General features: G+C 41.8%; 1 protein-coding gene across 7 annotated transcripts in view; it reads right to left on the minus strand.

Moving 5' to 3' along the window:
• Positions 1 to 18,773, minus strand: part of TP63 (tumor protein p63) — a gene marked incomplete at both ends in the record, with an annotated part of 205,897 nt that overhangs the window by 26,114 nt on the left and 161,010 nt on the right. For all 7 annotated transcript variants that reach the window (XM_080919390.1, XM_080919389.1, XM_080919395.1 and 4 more), the window contains one exon: positions 845 to 1,031. In XM_080919390.1, coding sequence (XP_080775516.1) covers positions 845 to 1,031 — 187 coding nt within the window. The remainder of the gene's footprint in view (positions 1 to 844; positions 1,032 to 18,773) is intronic.

Below are 18,773 nucleotides of genomic sequence, written 5' to 3' on the forward strand. Positions count from 1 at the left end.
CAGCCATGTAGACTAAACTAGAAATTAATGTGTAGATTGGTCAGAGATGTTTTGCTGCTTTTTTGTCTTCTAAATCTCTACCTTTCTCTTCTTCCATGAGAAGCTCATGGAGTCTCGTCAGTGTCCTAGATTCATACTTTCCTTCTCCTTCCTAACATTTCTGCTTTCAGTATTTTCTGGGAATCATTTTAACTTCCAACCCTTCCTGCACTTCTAATACTCTGAGGATTCCTTTCTGCCTCTAGTCTTGTTTGCTTTCGATCCATTCAAGGAAACACTGTGCAAGATATACTCTATACTCTGACCCTTGGAAGCTCTCACCTCTTCGGGAACACTGGTTGGCTTTGGGGCTCAGAAGACTGGTATAGATGATACAGGAACACAGAATATGAGGGACCCTCAAGACCCCTCCCAGACACCTGCCTGTCTCCCACTATCCATTTCCTCTCTCTTTTAATTTATCCGTTGTTTGCCTGCTCAATTTCTATTTTTCGTTTCTCCTCTTGCTTTTCCATGTCCTCATTATATAGATTCTTTCATGATCCTTCTCTTGGCCTTCCCTAGCCTCTGATTCCTCTAACTGAAGAGATCACTCTGGGAAAGGCACCCAGCTCAAAGGCTGTGACAGACATAACGACCCCCGTGCTAGTCCGCTTACAGCCTCACTTTCGGAAAAGGAAATTACTCAGTAGTTCAATTACTGTGAAGGCCACAAACTTATTTACCATGATTTTTAGCCTGAAATGAGAATTAGCTTCTTTACCATTGAAGAACTTGATTGGAGAGTAACAGAATCTCAGAAACAATCCCCCCCCCCCCACACACACACACACTCTGTTCTTACCCTCATTGAACTCGCGGCTCAGCTCGTGGTTAGGGCACCGTTTCACAACCTCGGTGACATGCTCGGCTTTCTTGTAGACAGGCATGGCCCGGATGACGGCGCCCTGTGGGGGTGGGGTCATCACCTTGATCTGGATGGGACAGGTCTTTGCAATCTGGCAATACAGCTTCTTCAGCTCAGTGGAATACTGCTCCGAGAGAAGAGGGGCCCATGGGAAGGGAGAGAAAACCAACATGAGATACTACTTCATATCAGAAGGAAAGCACAACCACTTTTGAAAGCCCTTCTAGCCGCATGCTAAGTTCTGGCGATACAAATGTGGCATGCGGCAATTTTGTAATCGAAAACTCTATTTATTAATCATTTTGATAATCTAGCTACTTTAAATAAAAGTTTGTTTCCAAAATATAGTGCATTTATACTATTATTTCCTGACACTCTGTCTCTCTCTGTGTCCCTGTCTCTCTCTGTCTCTCTGTCTCTCTCTCTCTCTCTCTCTCTCTCTCTCTCTCTCTCTCTCTCTCTGGCGTTTTGTTGTCGTTTGTTTAAACAAGATCTCACGATACAGCTGACTAGCTTAAAATTCACAAAGAGCTGCCTGACTCTGTCTCCTAAGTGCTGGGCATAAAACCTTAGAACACAATGCCTGTCCTTTTTCTTATCTTTGGGATGAGGAGATTTAAGTTTAAAGGGGTTTTAAAATAATACATGTCAAAACGCCCAAGGTGTTGGCCACTGACAGCTTCTGGAAATGAAAGAGTCAGTTTTCTTTAAGGTTCTGGCCTATGGTAGGTGGGCCCCGCTCTAGAGTAGGCTCCACATTCAAGTGTATTTGGACTGCATAAATTGAATTTCAAGGACGAGGGGTGGGGGGAGAGAGAGAGGGGGAATAGGAAGTTGGGTAGATCTGGGGGAAGGTGGGGGAGGGAAAATGAATATGATTAAAACATTGAAATTCCAGGATAAAATTCTTATTGAACATAATAACACCAGAAACAACTTCACAAGGGTACTAGAAACAAAAAGGAAACAACATTTCAAGCTTTATCATTAGATGACTATAATTTCCCTTGTCCTTATAAGAGATTCGTAGGAATTCGAGTTTATGGAAGTTGTTTTTAATATGGGGTTTCTGGCCAAAACTGAGGGGATGTTTGTCTGGGAGCCATAGTTAAACGAAGAACCACAAAGCTTCCCCTAAGTTCTAGACATAGTGTGTGGTTCTTCTCTGAGAGACCACACACAGAAACCAAAAGGAAGCATTTCCCCCCTCTCCCAAATGGCCCGTGGATTAGGAAGCAGCTCCTCGTGGTTCTAAAGGGAGTCCATACAGCTGTGCAGATCTGTCCAGTCACATGTGAGGAAATCTTTTCTTAATGCTCAGTTTTCTTCGGGGGGGGGGGGGTATTGTCCCTTGGGATCACCTGGTTTAGAACTGGAAAATACGGTTAAAATGCTTAAAGACCTAAGAGGAAAAGCCCTATCCTGCATTGCCTCTTGTTGTTACCTTGGAGTCACCGTAGAAGCAGTATTTTTCTGATCCCCTTGGCGTGTTAAACCTTATCACCCTAGCTCCCAGGCCTAAAGCCTCCTGGTTGCATTCCTGCTCACTGTAATGCTGAGGTAAAACCACCCAGGCACTAGAAATCATAGCCAAGAGTAGGCACCTAGTAACACATATCCAAACAAGGGTAAACAGGGACGCAGGTTGAGTGCCTAAGCTGCCAGCACCCCCTCCCAGGGAGAAAGAGAGGGTAAGGACAGAGCCTGAACCACAAAGAGATTCATTTTTTTATATGACCCACCCCAAATATGACTGAAGAACAATACCTGCTTCAAAAAAAAAAAAAAAAGAAAGAAAAGAAAAGAAATCCCATTTAAACGTGCTGTCTTGCTTTCTTTTGAAACAGAATATTTATTTAAATAACACTTCATTTTCTTCTGAGCATTTCAGCATATGAAACTTTCAGTTAGTATTTCTTAGTGATAGGACTGTATTGTGAAATCGGTCCTTCTTGTCCACAGGCCAGGGATTAAACAGAGTAAAAAAGGGTTTTCATAGCTTGAAGTCAAGGAAGTGTGCCAAAAAAAAAAAAAAAAAAAAAAAAAAAAAAAAAAAAAAATCAACCATATAAATAAGTTTCTTCTTGGGAAATGCTGAATGAAATGTGGATGAACTTTTTTTTTTTTTGGCCCTTGTGTTCTTAAATGATGACTTTACAAAAACTTCATGTTAGGGCATATTAAGAACTCACTTCCATGGAGAGAGCCAAAGAAGTCAGCATATCTATTTGTGTTTTAGTTGCAGGAAATACTTTATGTAATCCTTGCGTGTGTTGCAGAAAACAAAACGAGCTTTAGGAACCATGGGGGGGGAAATGTGTCAGCTAACAAAGGAAGGTACCCAAAGTCTCCTAGCAAGCCAGCAAGGACTGTAAGAGAAGAATAAATGTTCAGAACAGGACAGGAGCCTAAAAGTGACAGTCAACTGTAGTAATTAGTACACTACAAACCCAAGCTGCAAAGATGAAAGTGGCCCAAAAAATACTTTAAGGAAAGCTCAGGAACTGGGGTCCGTATCGGTTGCTTTCCTGGTTTAGGTCCCTAACACCATAGAAACTGAATGTGACGTCACAGGTGGGAAGATCAAGACTTTAAAGTCGTCCTTCGGTACACAGTGAGTTTGTGGCTGGCCTGGGATGTTTAAAACAAAAAACAAAGGGGAAGGAGGGACGGTAAGAGGGAGGGAAGAAGGTAGGGAAGGAGGCAAGCAAGGCAAACTTAAGGCTTGATCAAGCACAGCCCCTTATCCATCCTTGGGGATGTAGGCTGGCAATCTAGCTTCTGACTTTCAGTAATGAGCCCGGTTATTAGAAAGTGAATCTTTTCTCAAAACTATGAGGAAGGGATTACTGTTCTCTTATCTGAGCCCCGGGAGCCAGAGGATTCAGTGTCCGGAGCTGTTTAGGTATCACAAAGGGAAGAACGCTCATGGAATGTCTATCGTGGGCATCAGCCACAAGGAATGAGGCCTGTGCTCCATGACTTATGCCAACATCGCTGCAGAAACCACCAGCATCTGCACTGACCAGGGAGTGACTTCCAAGCCTCTGAATTTGGGTTGGATTTAATCAAGAGATGATTGTTCTACAAACTTAGAAAATCAGCAGACAAAAACCATGTTTGGTTTTTAGAGCTATTTGAGTTAAGAATTGCAGATGAGAGATAATGGACCTCTATCATCACCTTCATCATCACCACCATCATCATCATCATCACCATCATCATCACCACCATCATCATTGTCACCATCATCATCACCATCATCATTACCACCACCAACATTATCACCATCAATTTAATAGATAAGAAATATTAAGGCAAAGAAAACCCTTGCCTGAGGATGCACAGGCAGTGCACAGCTCTGCATCCTTTACCTTTAACAGCAGCTTGTCTGTCTATTCTCTTGTAAAAGGGAAAATGTACTTTTACTTGTTGCTAATGTAATCAGGGCTCCTTTATGAATGACCTTTGGATGTATAAACTGCCAGTGTCATTGTCCTGGAGCTCAAATGGGTCATTTTTTTCTGATAATAACATAGAGATTTCTTTTTATTGACCACAGTAACTGCACAAAGAAAGCAAGCTTGGAAAAGACACTGGGCTAAGAGGAAGGCTACCTGGGCTTTCTCTCAGTACTGCTGGCCACATGGCTCCTCTCTCTCTCTCTCTCTCTCTCTCTCTCTCTCTCTCTCTCTCTCTCTCTCTCCTTTTCCTTCTCTATCTTTTTTCCTTCCTTCATTCCTTTCTTCTTCCTTCCTTTATTTTCTTTCTATGGGTGTGCTTTGCATATGTGTGTGTGTGTGTATGTGTGTGTATGTGTGTGTATGTGTGTGTATGCTCTCGTGCACACACACATACACGGGCATGCGTGTATGTACCACCTGCAGAAATCAGAAGAAGCCCTCAGTTTGATGTCCCTGAAATGAGCTACAGATAGTTGTGATATGCCGTGTGGGTTCTTGGAACCAATATCCAGGTCTGCTGTAAGAGCAATATGTCCTCCTAACCACAAAGCCTCCAAGCCATCTTTCCAGCGATTGATACAAACGTCCCAACACAACTCTTTAAGCACATCATCTGTCCATCCTCACAAATCAAGCGCACTGGTCCTCTTATAGGGTACAATCTGCTTTTCTCTTTGTTTTCTCCATCCCACCCGGGAAATGTAGAGATCTACAGATAGCCCTGCATCTGGGATGCTACCTTTCCATATTCTCCAATGCTGCCACTGAGTGCTTCCCACCTGACTTAACAAAACTATATGAACAGGGCCTAGTGGTGTTATATGGATGGTGTCTGGTTAAACCCCCAGGCCTACAATACAGAAACTGTAGGAATGCAGAGGCCTACAATGACCCTTCTTTGCAAAGTCAAGTCTCAGTCCCTCTGTTTCTTTCACTGCAGCAAATGAGTTCGGATTACCCATGTGACTTTCTAGTTCGAAACTCAGTCTCTCTAACCTTTCAAGCATTAATCATTCCTCAGACTTAGCCTCCTCCTTTCCCCCTTATCAGATAGACTTGTCACTTCCCTGCTTCCCACATTTATACAAGATAGCAAAACTGGGAAGTGCATTTACGTCACTATCTTTAAACACCTCCGTGATTCATGTCAGCAAAGACTGCCGTTTGAGCACAGGCAGTGTTTTCAATGATCCTTTGTTTCTGGGATTTCCAAAAATGATCTCTAATTTGATCTTCAACTCTGGCTTGAGAATTCTGAACTCCAAAGCCTAATTTATTCATTTATAAACATTTTTTTCACGTAGTTGTCTTTTGCGTCAATCAGCTTTCCTGATGTATCATTTTCTGTAAACAGTGGCAGTTTTAAAGTGTTTAACTTGGTGACTGTTGAAAAGAGTAAAGGTCAGAGTCACACTTCATATACAGAATAGTGCCTGCCTACCTGTTTCTTCCCAAAGAGTCTTTGCCTCTATTTTTACCCTGGCCCCCAACGCCTGGCCCCAAGCAATTGTCTGCTTGCTATTGGCTCGTTGTAATTTCACCTCTATGGAGTTCCACACAAATGGGCAGATATTACACAGTGTCCTATAATGATACTTTTTAAAAAGTGTGTGTGGCTTCACATATATCATATTCTATTTCATCTAGCAGTGGGATTCTCTTATTTATCATGTCTCAATTTCCAGTTTTCTCTATTAGGAATAGATTATGTACACAAGTTATTGTAGAGACATGAATTTATGCTTCTCTTAAATAGCTTATTTTTTGTCCCGTGGGACCCTGCTAACTTTACTTATTAGTTCTAGAAGCTTACAATCATGTTACCTGTAGATAGAATCTAACTTCTACAAGGATAAAGACTTGCCAGAGAGAGTAGCCACTAGGCTTTGAGAGATCTTTTGTTTTTCTTGTACATGACCATCAAAATAAACTTAAACATACAGTGAAACCACCAGATTTAATGTACTATGCCTATGTTTTAACCTAAAATCATGACAATAATCTGCAGTTTTTATTCTATCCCATTTATTAAGATCAACCATTCTTTTTTTTTCATCCACACCACATTGAGTATCTCAAGACACTGTGTATCTCAAGACATTGTGTATCTCAAGACATTGTGTTTCTCAAGAACATCTCTTCCTTCTGTTTGTGCTTTAAGAGAGCCTCTCTGCTATTTTCTCTACTGTGTGAAGTTTCCCACAGTGATTTCTGTGGTATTCTACCTCAGATACTGAGCGAACTCTTCTGCATTTTAAATAATACCATTCCTTATGCCATGTACATCTCCTTTACCAGCCTTCTCTCCTTAGCCTGTTGGCCTGTCTTCATTATGTATTTTTTTTCTTTGATGGTTTAGTTCCTATATTTTATTCATTTCTACTGAGCCACCTTCTAAATCCTTTTTTTTTTTTTTTTTTTTTTTTTTTTTTTTTTTGGAATTCCTAAGATATTTTCTTTGACTCTTTATATTGATTCTCTTCAGTTAATGTTGGGTTTACCCTACAGACTCAGAACGTGTATTTACTGTCATCCAAGAACACACTAAGATATAGTCAGAGCTAATGTTGGTGTCTCCTTTTATGTTTTTCTATTTGTGAAAGCTTGCACGACTGCATACAGACATGGGATAAACAGAAGAGGCAGGACTTAAAGCTGGTCTTTTGACTTCTAATCCAGTAATTGTTGCCCAGAATTGTTTGTCAGACAAGAGTCTGTTTCCTGGCTTTGGAATTGGATCCTCTTCTCTTTCACAAGACTGCTTTCTTAACTCCAGTGCTGCTTTATGTGCTTTTACTTTATTCAACTAGAATGAAACCTACCTCTCCTCTGTCGCTGACCGATTGAGCCAGGTCTTGGTTGACTGTGCAGCATTAGGAGCCCTATGCTAAAGCCAGCATTCAGCTTGACTTTAGAAAAAGGGAAAATAAGCAACTGGCATTGGTTTTGCTAGTGTCTTTTGTTATAAGTAGCATTTCCTGATGCTCTGTGCATGTCTTTTGTGAAGGAAACAAGAGGACTGGACGGTGTTAAATCCAAACATTTCCCATCTATCCACCTTTTCACTTCTTTCTCTGTCCCAATTTTGGTTCTTGATCCTTAAGGTCTGAATAACTGTTGGGCGTCAACTTTTTCTTTAAGATCACTCCCACTGAGAACTGCTTCTTTTCTACTTTCTCTGACTACATTTACCTTCCCCCAACCCACCTACGTTTCAGCCGCCAGCAGAGCTGATTAAAATTCGTCTGGAAGCACAGTCCTGTTCCCACTGTTTATCACTTATTCGAGCAGCTCCATCCATGTTCCTAACATAAGCATCACTCATTCAGTTACCAATGGAAAGGAGGGAAGAGAGCCAGATGATAAAATATAGAAGGGAAAATAAGTTATCGTATGGTATGTTATGAAAAACGTGGATCAACATAGAATGCTAAAACATTGGAAACTAGGTATCTTAAGTTACTTGCTTTTTCTGTTCTTAACCTTGACTCTGCTAAGCTAAGTCGTATACAACTCTATTCCTGACTCTCAGGAAGTAGAAGCAGGTGGGTCACAGGTTTAAGGCCCCCCCTCCTTTCCCCTGGGGTACACAAGGACTCTGTCCCAAAACAAGCAAACAGAAATAAATCTTAATTGTGATGCTTAATTTTAATGTTTGATTTGACTCGATTAAGAATTTCCGAGTTAGTAACTTACACCTCAGCTGCTTGAGAGGACATTGCTAGCCATTATTAGAACAAGAAGGCTTTGGTCTAAAGAAAGCTTACTGTGCTGAGACCCTTGAATAGACCAGTGGGAAGTGTGGCAGTATGGAAGGCAGGATCCACTTGGAAGACATTACCTGCCATTATGGAGAGTAACCTCTGAAACCATTAAGTAATATTTCCTTTTTAAAAATGTTTCTGACAGACATTTAGTCAGAGTAATAATTAAAATGATTAACACACACACCATATATATTATTAAATAAATTATGAAATATATTAATTATACATATCAGGTTAAATATGTTAAGATTTATATTAATCTATATATACATATTTATATAGTGTGTGTGTGTGTGTGTGTGTGTGTGTGTGTGTGTGTGTGTATGCTGAGGATAAAACCCGTTGACTTGTGCTTTTCAATGAGCTGAGTCCCTAGCCCCCTAATTTATATTTTCCTTCTGTGAAGGTAGGATGAGAATTATTACCCTGTAAAATTGTGGCAGACCTATGATTTCAGAAGCCACAGAACGTAGAATATGCCAGAGCGCGGAGGAAATATTATGGTGTTTTGCCCAAACCTCCTTCTCCCTCTAATTTTCCGATATAAAAGAGCCATAGAGAAGTAACGCTCACCCATTAATTCAACAAATTTCTATTAAGCACATTCTCCATACCAGGCTCAGTCTTGTAGCAATACCCTTTCCTACCAAGGAGTTGGCATAAAGGAAACATGGGCATTAAATTAGTTCTACAACTTTAATAGAAGTTCTGGAGAAAGAACAGAAGGAAAAACGTCCAAATGGCAGCACATTCCATGTGGAAGGTATGAGGGTATTGTGAGGCCAACCCAGGCAGTTGAGGTGTGTGTGTGTGTGTGTGTGTGTGTGTGTGTGTGTGTGTGTGTGTGTGTGCATTAAAATGGTGGCACATTCCATTCGGAGGAATGAAGGCATTCTAAGGCTAAGCCAGGACACCAGGAAGTAGATTCAGATGTCCCCAAGATTTCAAGGGATTTCCATACCATATTCTAGTTACAGAGTTTCCATAGGAAAATCAGCAGGGGATCTTTAAGGCATGCCCCAATTCTGTCCCCACCTCTCAGACACCCTACTTCAAGACACTCTGAGCTTCAGGTCACTTTTTTAAGGTTTTCTTAGGCAGCCAGCTCTGGAAGTCTTGAGAAATAGGATCAAATCATTGAGTCTAGCTACTAGATTTAAAGATGAGAAGAGGAAATCCCAGAGGGAAGACCTTGGCAGGCAGACTTTGGCTTGCAGACCAGTGGTCTTCACTGAGTACCACACAGCTTTAGAGCAGAGGCCCAGGATTGAAATGCTGTTTGATAACAGTCAATTTAAATAAACACACAGTTACAAAAGCATGTGCCCACAGAAGCTGGAAGGTTGCTGAGAGATCATATTTTAGAAACATCATTAACTTTCAGAAGGTTTCCATAGATACTGATGTTGGCTTTGGTGTCACATACCTGCTTTTAGTGTTTCTGGGAATTACACTCTATTTCCTAAATGTAAGTGCATTTTCGAATGAGTCAAAAATAACTGTAACATAAAATGCCTACCGCTCACTAAACAACCTACTCCCTGGCTCTTAGGGTGAGTCAGCTGCTTTCTGCTGATGCAGTTGAATACCTAGGTGAGGCAGGAAGCAAAGGCATGGCTCTCTATGAAAGTCTTAACACGAGATCATGCAACCAAATATGACAGCGAAGATAGGGGAAAAAAGGAAAAAGGACATTTGAAATAATTTGGTCCCAAAGGTAAAAATAATTAACTTCTTCAAAGTAGTCGAGAACATGTGACGACCTAAGAAGAGGCAGACCACTCCATAACTGCCCAAGACTTTGAATTAATCAGACAGATGGAAAAATGAGGTACTTAGTGAGTTGATCTTACAGGAATGTCCAAATACTATTATTATATTGTGTTTATGATGTATGAGTGGGATTCAACTCGTTTGTGCTCCATTAGACATGTGCAAGACAGAGGATGACCTTATAGGGTTAGTTTTCTCCTTCGTCCTTCCCATAGATTTAGGGGACTAAGTTAGGTCAGAGTTTGAGCAGGTAATGTCTTTACCCACTGAGCTATCTTACCACCCCATGAACAACACCTTTCTGATACTGGGACAATATAACCTCATGTACAAAGCTCATGCCTGAGGCCTATACAAGTGATTAAAAAATCTTTTTAGAACGATAGTGTAATATTTTAAGGACATTTCTAGTTTTCGGGGGGTGCATGAAGGCTGTGGTTTGGACAGGGCTGTCATGGCTATTCTCCTTGGAATATGTTATCATTGGTGAAGAATCTCAGAGAAAACACTGCTTTTGGGGTTGCACTGCTCAGACAACCTTTAAGTATGATAGAATATGCTGGCAAAATCACTTTAGACACACATAAAAGACAAGGGATCAGCATGCACGCAGATGCACACATCAGCATATGTAAGTCTAATTTTTGTTCATTCGAAAGACACATCAGCTCTTGGCCAAGGATGAGGAGCCTAATTTCACATTAGGGCTCAACCAAATTCCTCATAGGCAATCATTAGAATTTAAATACCAACATGAAGAAATGATTTCTCCAGTGGCCTGGAAGCAAGGCGCTGGAGAGCTGGGGCCAAGTTAAATTCTCTCATGCTATATAATATCCCTGACCACATAGAAAAGGAAGCTTTGCTGAAGTTTTGTTTTGTTTTGGGAAAGAGAGGGCCAGGTTTGGCATATAGAGAGATCTGCTTAAAGCCAAATATCATGTTCAAATAAAATTATTCCAAGGGATTTGGTGAAACAAGGGCAGATTCAGCTCCTTTGCTTAATAATATGTTGCAAATAGAAGGGAGGCCCAGAAAAGCATTCCGGTGGTGAGGACCCCACTGCCAGCACCTGCCTCAGTGACATTCTATATTACCCACTCTTGGCTGCTAGACTGGTAATTCAGTATCACACAGAGATGCCAGCTAATCTCAGCACACACCTGCATGCGCTCCCAGCAGATCCCTTTCCTGCAGACACAGCTAAGACCTTCCCTCCCCACTATATCCAAACAACACAAAACAAAGGATAAATTAAGTCTTTCGTTATTTTCAAATAAAATACAATATGTAGCTTCAGTATGGGTGGAATGAACTTCCACGCAAAGATTAACCAATAAGTTCTGTTTCTTCTTCTCAATGGAGCACATGCAGTGTCAAAACTATCCTACAGACTTAATTCTAGATCACCCGACATCTGCCATCGCATCTTACTTCAAGAAGATACTCCTACATTCTCTTTGAATGTGATGCCACATACACGGTGACCCATTGGGAGGCAACCTGCACACAAATGTACCATCCCTTATTAACATTTGGAGCAAATCACCTACTCAGAGGACATGTCTGGGTCTGAAGAAAAGGAGAGAAAACCTAATGCATACCTACAAACATCAATAAATAGATTATTGTATTCCACTTGTCATGAGTAGATTTGAGGTGATTTAAAATTAAGAAACGTCATCAGAATTTACAAATAACCCAAAGGATAATTCCCCTTCACTACGAGGAAATATGAGATAAACTTCTGGTTTATGGTTCCCCTTTGAAGAGACCCAAAAGGAACCAAGAGGTCAAATGTGTTCCATTGTGCCTCAAATACCCCAAAGCACACCACAAGAAAAACAGGCAGTGTCAGAAGCACCCAGAGCCATGTGTCCCACAGGAGCCCTTAATAGTACAAGTTTGAAGTCTGTCTTCAATTGTTTCAGGGTGCTCTTGAAGCACTCAGTGACCAATTTGTTTTTCCTTGTTAAACTATATCCTTGAGAACAGCCATACTTAATTGACCTTTATAATGGTAAGAATGTAATGAAGTCGTAATTGGAATTAATACAAAAGAAAAAAGAATCACACAACACATGCAGGGGTCAAGGGAGGGTAAAATAAAGAGCTGGCATGTGTCAAGAGAGCAGAGAGAGAGTCACACAGGAGAATGACACGTAAGAAAGATAAACAGACACGATAAGCCATAAGTTTTCATCTGGAGGTCGAGGGTGGGGGTGGGAACTTAATCCTAACATCTGATTTCCTAACATAAAAAGTAACTGTATTTAGAGAGCCAAACAGTCTCGATCTGAAAAAATAATCTATATCGAATAACAAGTGTATGAGCTAATATTAATTAATAATATTAAACTATAGACTACATTCCCTAAAAACTCATCGGAGAAACAGTACAACACACACATCCAGGAATAGATTTGTTTTTTAACAGTCCAAACAAAATTCAAGATGGTGTTTTATGGTGCACAGTTTACAAAATACCAGAAAAGAAAAGGGGACAAAGAGGGAGAGAATGTCAGAAGTTTGGATACACATAAAATATCGACGTAGCCCTGGCTGTTCAGGGACTCACTCGGTAGACCAGGCTGGCCTCAAACTCACAGAGATCCGCATGTCTCTGTCCGGAGTGCTGGCCTTGGGCAGTGGTGGCAACACACCTTTAATCCAGAAGTGAAGGCAGAGAGACCATCGGATCTCTATAAATCCGGGGTAAACCTGGTCTACCAGAGTGAGTTCCAGGACAGTCAAGGCTACACAGAAAAAAAAAAAAAAAAAAAAAAAAACCCTGCCTTAAACTCCGCCCCCCCCCCCCAACGAAAACAAAAGCAAAACAAATTCATCAAGAAGGAACTACTTATGCTCCGAGGAGATTCAAGCCACACTTTTTGTTTTTCTTTTCTGGAATTAGGAACAGGAAGTCAAGAGCACAAAATCTCTACCTACCCACTGACTTTCTGAATCATATGGGCAAGATGACTTTGGACCCCAACTTCTTGAGCAATGTTGTTCTACCTTCAAACTCTATCCACAGCAAAGAAGAAAGGCTTTGGAAGTGGGCTCATAGGGAGATCTCGGACCACCACAATCTATTGGCAATGCAGTAAGGTTCAGGCTGGAGCAAATCCCTACACTGGCCCCATAGCCACCTGGCAGGGATCCCCTTCTCCCCACCTCTCTTCCTGCCACAGTAGTCTAGCTGCCAGACATGTACGAATTGTGCTCTTGATAGCTTGAAAAAAAAAAAAAAAAAAAAAAAAAAAAAAAAAAACCTTTCCTTCCAGCGCTTTTCCTGACAGCCCCAGCCAAAGGGCAGCCTGTTGCCACCTGTCAGTTGTGGGGATTAATTACCTGAGCCTGGGCTGGGAGCGGCACATTCTTCCCAGGGCCTCACCCACAGATGCACATATTAAGCAGGTGGGCTGTCTGCTTTCTACCTACTCCAAAGACCAACCAGTGGGTCCACCCTGTCTGGTAGGTAGGAATCAGGGGATACCGGATATGTATTCGGCAGTAGCACTTCCGGTGAGAGGCACGTGCCCTGGGACTTGACCGGAGGTCACAGCCAACTTCTCTGGCTCTTTGAGGGCACCCACAAATGGGGAGACAGCTCTGCCTTCCCAGCTGGAGGCAAGCGTATTGGCACCATCCTTGGGCAGGGGCTGGGACGGCTCCTGCCAGTCTCCTACTTGCCTAAGGATATGAGTTCGGAAAGCCGGTTAAGAAAGATTTGACATACTTGGTAGGTGATTTTGCAACATTCTCTTTTCAGCGGAGTGAAATGGCCTTCATCTAGTCCCAACGGCCAGGGTTTCCACGTTAGCTGACTGTGGGAGGCATTTGTCTTCGGGTGCTCAATGCATATTTAGCTTTTCACATATTACCCAAAGTCACATTCATCCTGGCCAGAAGGCTAGAGAAAGGAGAATTGCCTATAATGTGAGCAGTTAAACATTCACATACTTTAATAACTCATAAGGGGCTGTGAGGAAACTTTGGAGAGACTGGCTTCTCAGTATTGACCAAACATTTGTCAAGAGTTTTCCTCAATAAAAAAAAAAAAAAAAAAAAAAAAATCCAGGCATTTCCCCCAGAGTCAGGGAGGAAAAACAGCTTCCTATAGATACAGTGGAATTCTTCCACTCTGGGCTAGTGACAGAAAAATGACCCCACCAGGTCCATTCCATTTAATTCTCTGAAGAGTAGATTGTGGTGGTGTGAGATCTGCCTATGAGCTCCTTCCATCACACTAGGGGAAAGCTAGAATTTAGAACCCAAGCCTTCTCATTTGCTACCCCATAATCATCTCCTTGGAAACGCACCTGTAACTCCTTGGGAAGATTGTATCTGGAGAACCAGGGTGGAGAGGCAGATAAGGACGCTGTACAAAACTAGAAACACATAGGTCTTGGCCCCTGCCTCTGTGTGTGTGTGTGTGTGTGTGTATGTGTGTCTGTGTGTGTGTGTGTGTCTGTGTGTGTGTGTCCCTCAGTCTCTGCCTCCCTCCATCTCCCAGCCTCTTCCTCTTTCCCACCATCTCTGTCAATCACACCATTTCTCCTCCATCCACAAGGAGCACACCCATCCAGGACAGTGGTTCGAAACCACATATCAAATATCCCGGACCTCTGATATTTACATTACGATTCCTAACAGTAGCAAAGTTACAGTTGTGAAGTAACAATGAAATAATATTGTGGCTGGGGGGAGTCACCACAGCATGAGAAACTGTATCAAAGGGTCACAGCAGCTGGGAAGCATTGATCTAGAAGATTGCTCTGCACTTAGCCATCACTTGCCCTGAGATGGAGAATGGGTCCTTCCTCTCTCTCAGGGCGACTCTGAAATTGCCAAGAATCTCTAATGCTCCCAAGCAACCTCACATAACCCCTACGTTGTCCCTTCTCTTTCCTCAGCCTGACTGTAGTTTATCAAGAAAGCCACTCATTAAGTTCTTCATGGGACTAAGGTCACACACTGCCACAGGGCCACGTCTTTTGCCTAGTCTAAGACAAAGCCTCCTGTCTGAAGTGGGGGCCTTCCCTCCCTATCCTTTTAAGCTGCTATAATTGAACTTTCTGCTTACACAGGCATACTTGCTCTTTTCAAAAATGCCTCTTGGTAAACTATGAGTTTTCTTCAGTCTCCACCTCCTAATGAGAACAATATACTTTGGAATAGGAATTCCTTGCAGAAATGATGCTCCTTTGAGGTTCGATGCATACACCTACTCTAAAAGGAGCCAGTCATGGTCATTTTGCTGGTGTCTGTGGGATACTTCTTTTTTATTAGAAAGCTGGATAAGACCATTAGTTAAGAGGAAATATGTGATTGTTATCAAGAATGTGAAAGATAATGGCACATAACTGTTATCCACAGAAACTGCCATTTCTCACCAATTTATAGATAATTTCAATCTCTTGTTTATTTAATTCGTGGTAGTAGAGGTTTAAATAGATTTGTTTACAGCAACATTAGGGTAGAAATTCAGATTTGAATCCAGGGCATTAACTATATATACCTTTATATCACATAAGGACATCACACAATGGCATTGTCATTGTCCACGTTCATGTATAAATCCCTGCTGTGATCAAGTTACTGCACCACCTGCTAATGTGAGAACACGTGAAGAGTAAATCTCTCCCCTACCCTTTGAAAAACAAAACCATCATGTTTATTTATTTATGACATAGACCAGAAATAAATTATAAACGTAATTTATGATGACATGCAGTGTGATAGGATTTGAATCCCAAACTGTTTTTATAGTTCCAAATCTAAGAAGGTATTGCAAAGGCATGAGAACTGTTAACAGGTCTCATGATTGTAGCTTTGGAGAACTTCAACACACACCTCTGAACCCTAAGTGTGTGAGTTTATTTTGCCCCCGCCCCTTCTCCCTCCCTCTTGTCTCCTCTCAGCTGTTTTCAGTAAATCGAGAACATTCTCTGCCTAAATGCAGGGGGCAAATTGGATTAACTCCTTACAAGGGTTCAGTGGCTAATTTCAGGTTTTCATCCATATTCTGAATTTGGAATAGACAGCTACATGCTTAAAGACTGCTGCAAGAGCATTTAAAAAAAATTAAAGCCTATACCTTTTAATGAACTTCAGTGGTTATCTCCCCACCCACCCCCAGCCTCCTCCCCTGTATGCTGAGAACTGGTAAGAGTATCAAAAGCCAGACTAGACAACTGGAGGCATGTTAGGTGTGCAGAATACACTCTGCTAACACTGGACAGATGCAACAGATGTGTAGTACAGTGGCTTTGACAAGCCTTCAGACTGTACAGGAGCTCCGTAGTTACCTCTGAGATACATATACTTCTCATTTGCCATGGAAGTGGACCAAGGCTGCACTTTAGAGAAAGTCTCCAGACTTCCAAACATCTAAGTTCCACCCTCCTTTCTCCAGCCACAATCTCTGACCCTGACCTGCCCAAGACACAGCATAGGATGTCACCCTGGGTGACTCTTGCCAGATTCATGCAGAGCTGAAGTTGGGTCTTTTATCTAAGGTACATATAATCTTGTCACTTCTTCGGCCACCTGGAAGTACTTGGCCTAGGAAGAGAGCCATGGGAGGAAGTACTGTTGATGGGGAGCAAGCTTCAGTCTCATCACATTGGGACTGCTAGGTCAGAAAGCAGTGCCATTATTTGAGGAATGTTACACATTTGCAAACCAAATTCCTAGAGATTTGTTTTGTCTTAGGTCTAGCAACCATTATGACTAGAGTGATAGGTTCATGGGAAGAATCTAAAGATAAAAAAAAAAAAAAAAAAAAAAAAAAAAAAAGTAGAGAAAGAAAGAAAAAAACTAGTAAGCCAATCCAAATACCACACGTGGGAAGAACCAAACTGTTAATTAGGCACTATGTGGACCTGTATTATGTAAGTGTCTGAGAGGTCAGGGAGGAGGGGGAGGGAAAGACTTTATACACTGTCCTTTACCTACAACATCTCTCAGCAGCTACTCATCACGTTACTTCCTATTTCTTTCCAGTTCATCTGAGATGGAAACATGCTTCGGCTTGCCCACTCTGTCTGCATTCTTTCTAAACTCCATATTCCAGTTAGCTCAAAGCTAAAAGCACAACAGGACTGCCTTGGCTATTCCATGGAGTTAAAAGTATGCTCAACTACTCCAGAATTAATAAGGGAAACAACAAAGTAAGCTAGAAACAGCAGTCACCCCATGCTGAGTTGAGTATGAAAATGTGTGGCTGGCATTTCTGCTGTTTGTGAATCTACAATACACGGCCAGGGGATTGCATATGACCAGCTTTCCGAGCATATCAGGATCCTATTTTAGGAAGGGACAGGGGAAAGAAAGAAGAAAGGAAAAAGGCAATAAAGAAAAGGAGGAAGGAAAGGAAAGAAACAGGAAATGTTAAGAAGTGTCTGGATAGGGGAAGAAAGAAAGGAGATAGAAGGGATTGAGGCCCATTGGGAATGAATGAAGCTCCTGGTGTGAGTCAAAGTCACTTACTCACTAGTGCTGAACTGAGGAATGGAGGAGAGAGGAGAAACTAAGTTCCACTGAAGAGTTGTTTGAGATAGGAGCATAGCTGCCAGAGAAGTTCTTAAAGCTTAACTAAAAATTACAATGAATAACTAGCTTAGCATAATTACCACCTATTGTATGCCGTATACGAATACCAGATACATTTTCATTAGCTATGAGAAAGCTGTACTTGGCTTGAAATTTTATTTGTCTAATCTTCCAACACTAGCCAGTACAGAGACAAATGGCCTCATATTTTGATGACTTGTATTGAAAACGGAGATTTTAGGAACTCCACAGAGAGTTTGCATTAAACACGTCGAATACCTTACTGATATTGCTTCCTAGAAAGCAAGGGAGCTGGGAGGCTGTGCAGCATAGAGGGACCATGAGGTATCAAAAGACTCGAGTGTAAAGCAAGAAAGCAACACAAAGCTCATTATGTGGCCATAGTGGAATGCTGCCTTTGGCTGCAGGGTACAGTGTTCAAGAAGAAGGCCAGCACACTGTGAAACACATAGGGCTCCCATGGGTGGGGCTGCTGGCCCTGCTCTGATGCATGGGTTACATAACTCTTTCTCTAAGAAATGAGGGAACTGCCTGCCAGCATATCAGGGCTGTTACAGGAATTCAACATGGCCATATTTATGTGTATTTTGAAACTCTTTTAAAGCATTTTATAAACAGAACGTGATTGTCATTAGTAAGTCAGGATGGAATCTAAACAGGAACGTTGACCAACGGGTGACAGGCTTAGAAGTCAACGTACAGACACCAGCCATGGACCTTCCAACAGCTAGGATCCAAGATGCGTTACATGAAGCCTTCTTATGTTAAACTGTAGAGAGAAAATAGCTGGAAGCACTTAGGACTATTTGCAACAGCTGGATCAGTGGCAGCCATGAGGAGGGCTTACTGTGAGACAGACACATGGAGAACAAGTCAGTAAACTGAATCAGCAAGGGCCCAAGGGTTGTCTAGATCTGGGACAGGAGACAGCGTATGAGACTAACACTGTCGAGATGTCTACCACAAGGAAAAAGAATAATAGAGTTCTACCTTCAAAATGAGAACATTGTGAAGCACTGTCAGGTGTCTGGCAAGCAGTTTCACTTCTCTTCCACAAGAACTCCTGATGAGTATCACCCCCCCTTCAACACTGTGTAGTCCCCAATGGATGGAAGAAACATTTACTCTTAAAAATTGCTGCTCCTTGGCATCCCAACTTGTGCATATGCATTTGATCCATTGTGTTATATCTTAAGCAAAAAGAAAATACCGTTTTGCTCAACCTTGACATTTCCTCAATGTGAATTATGGGCAGACAAAGGGCAAAAAATCTCCTGAGAG

The sequence above is a fragment of the Micromys minutus genome (assembly GCF_963924665.1).
Source record: "Micromys minutus genome assembly, chromosome: 7".
NCBI lineage: Eukaryota > Metazoa > Chordata > Mammalia > Rodentia > Muridae > Micromys > Micromys minutus.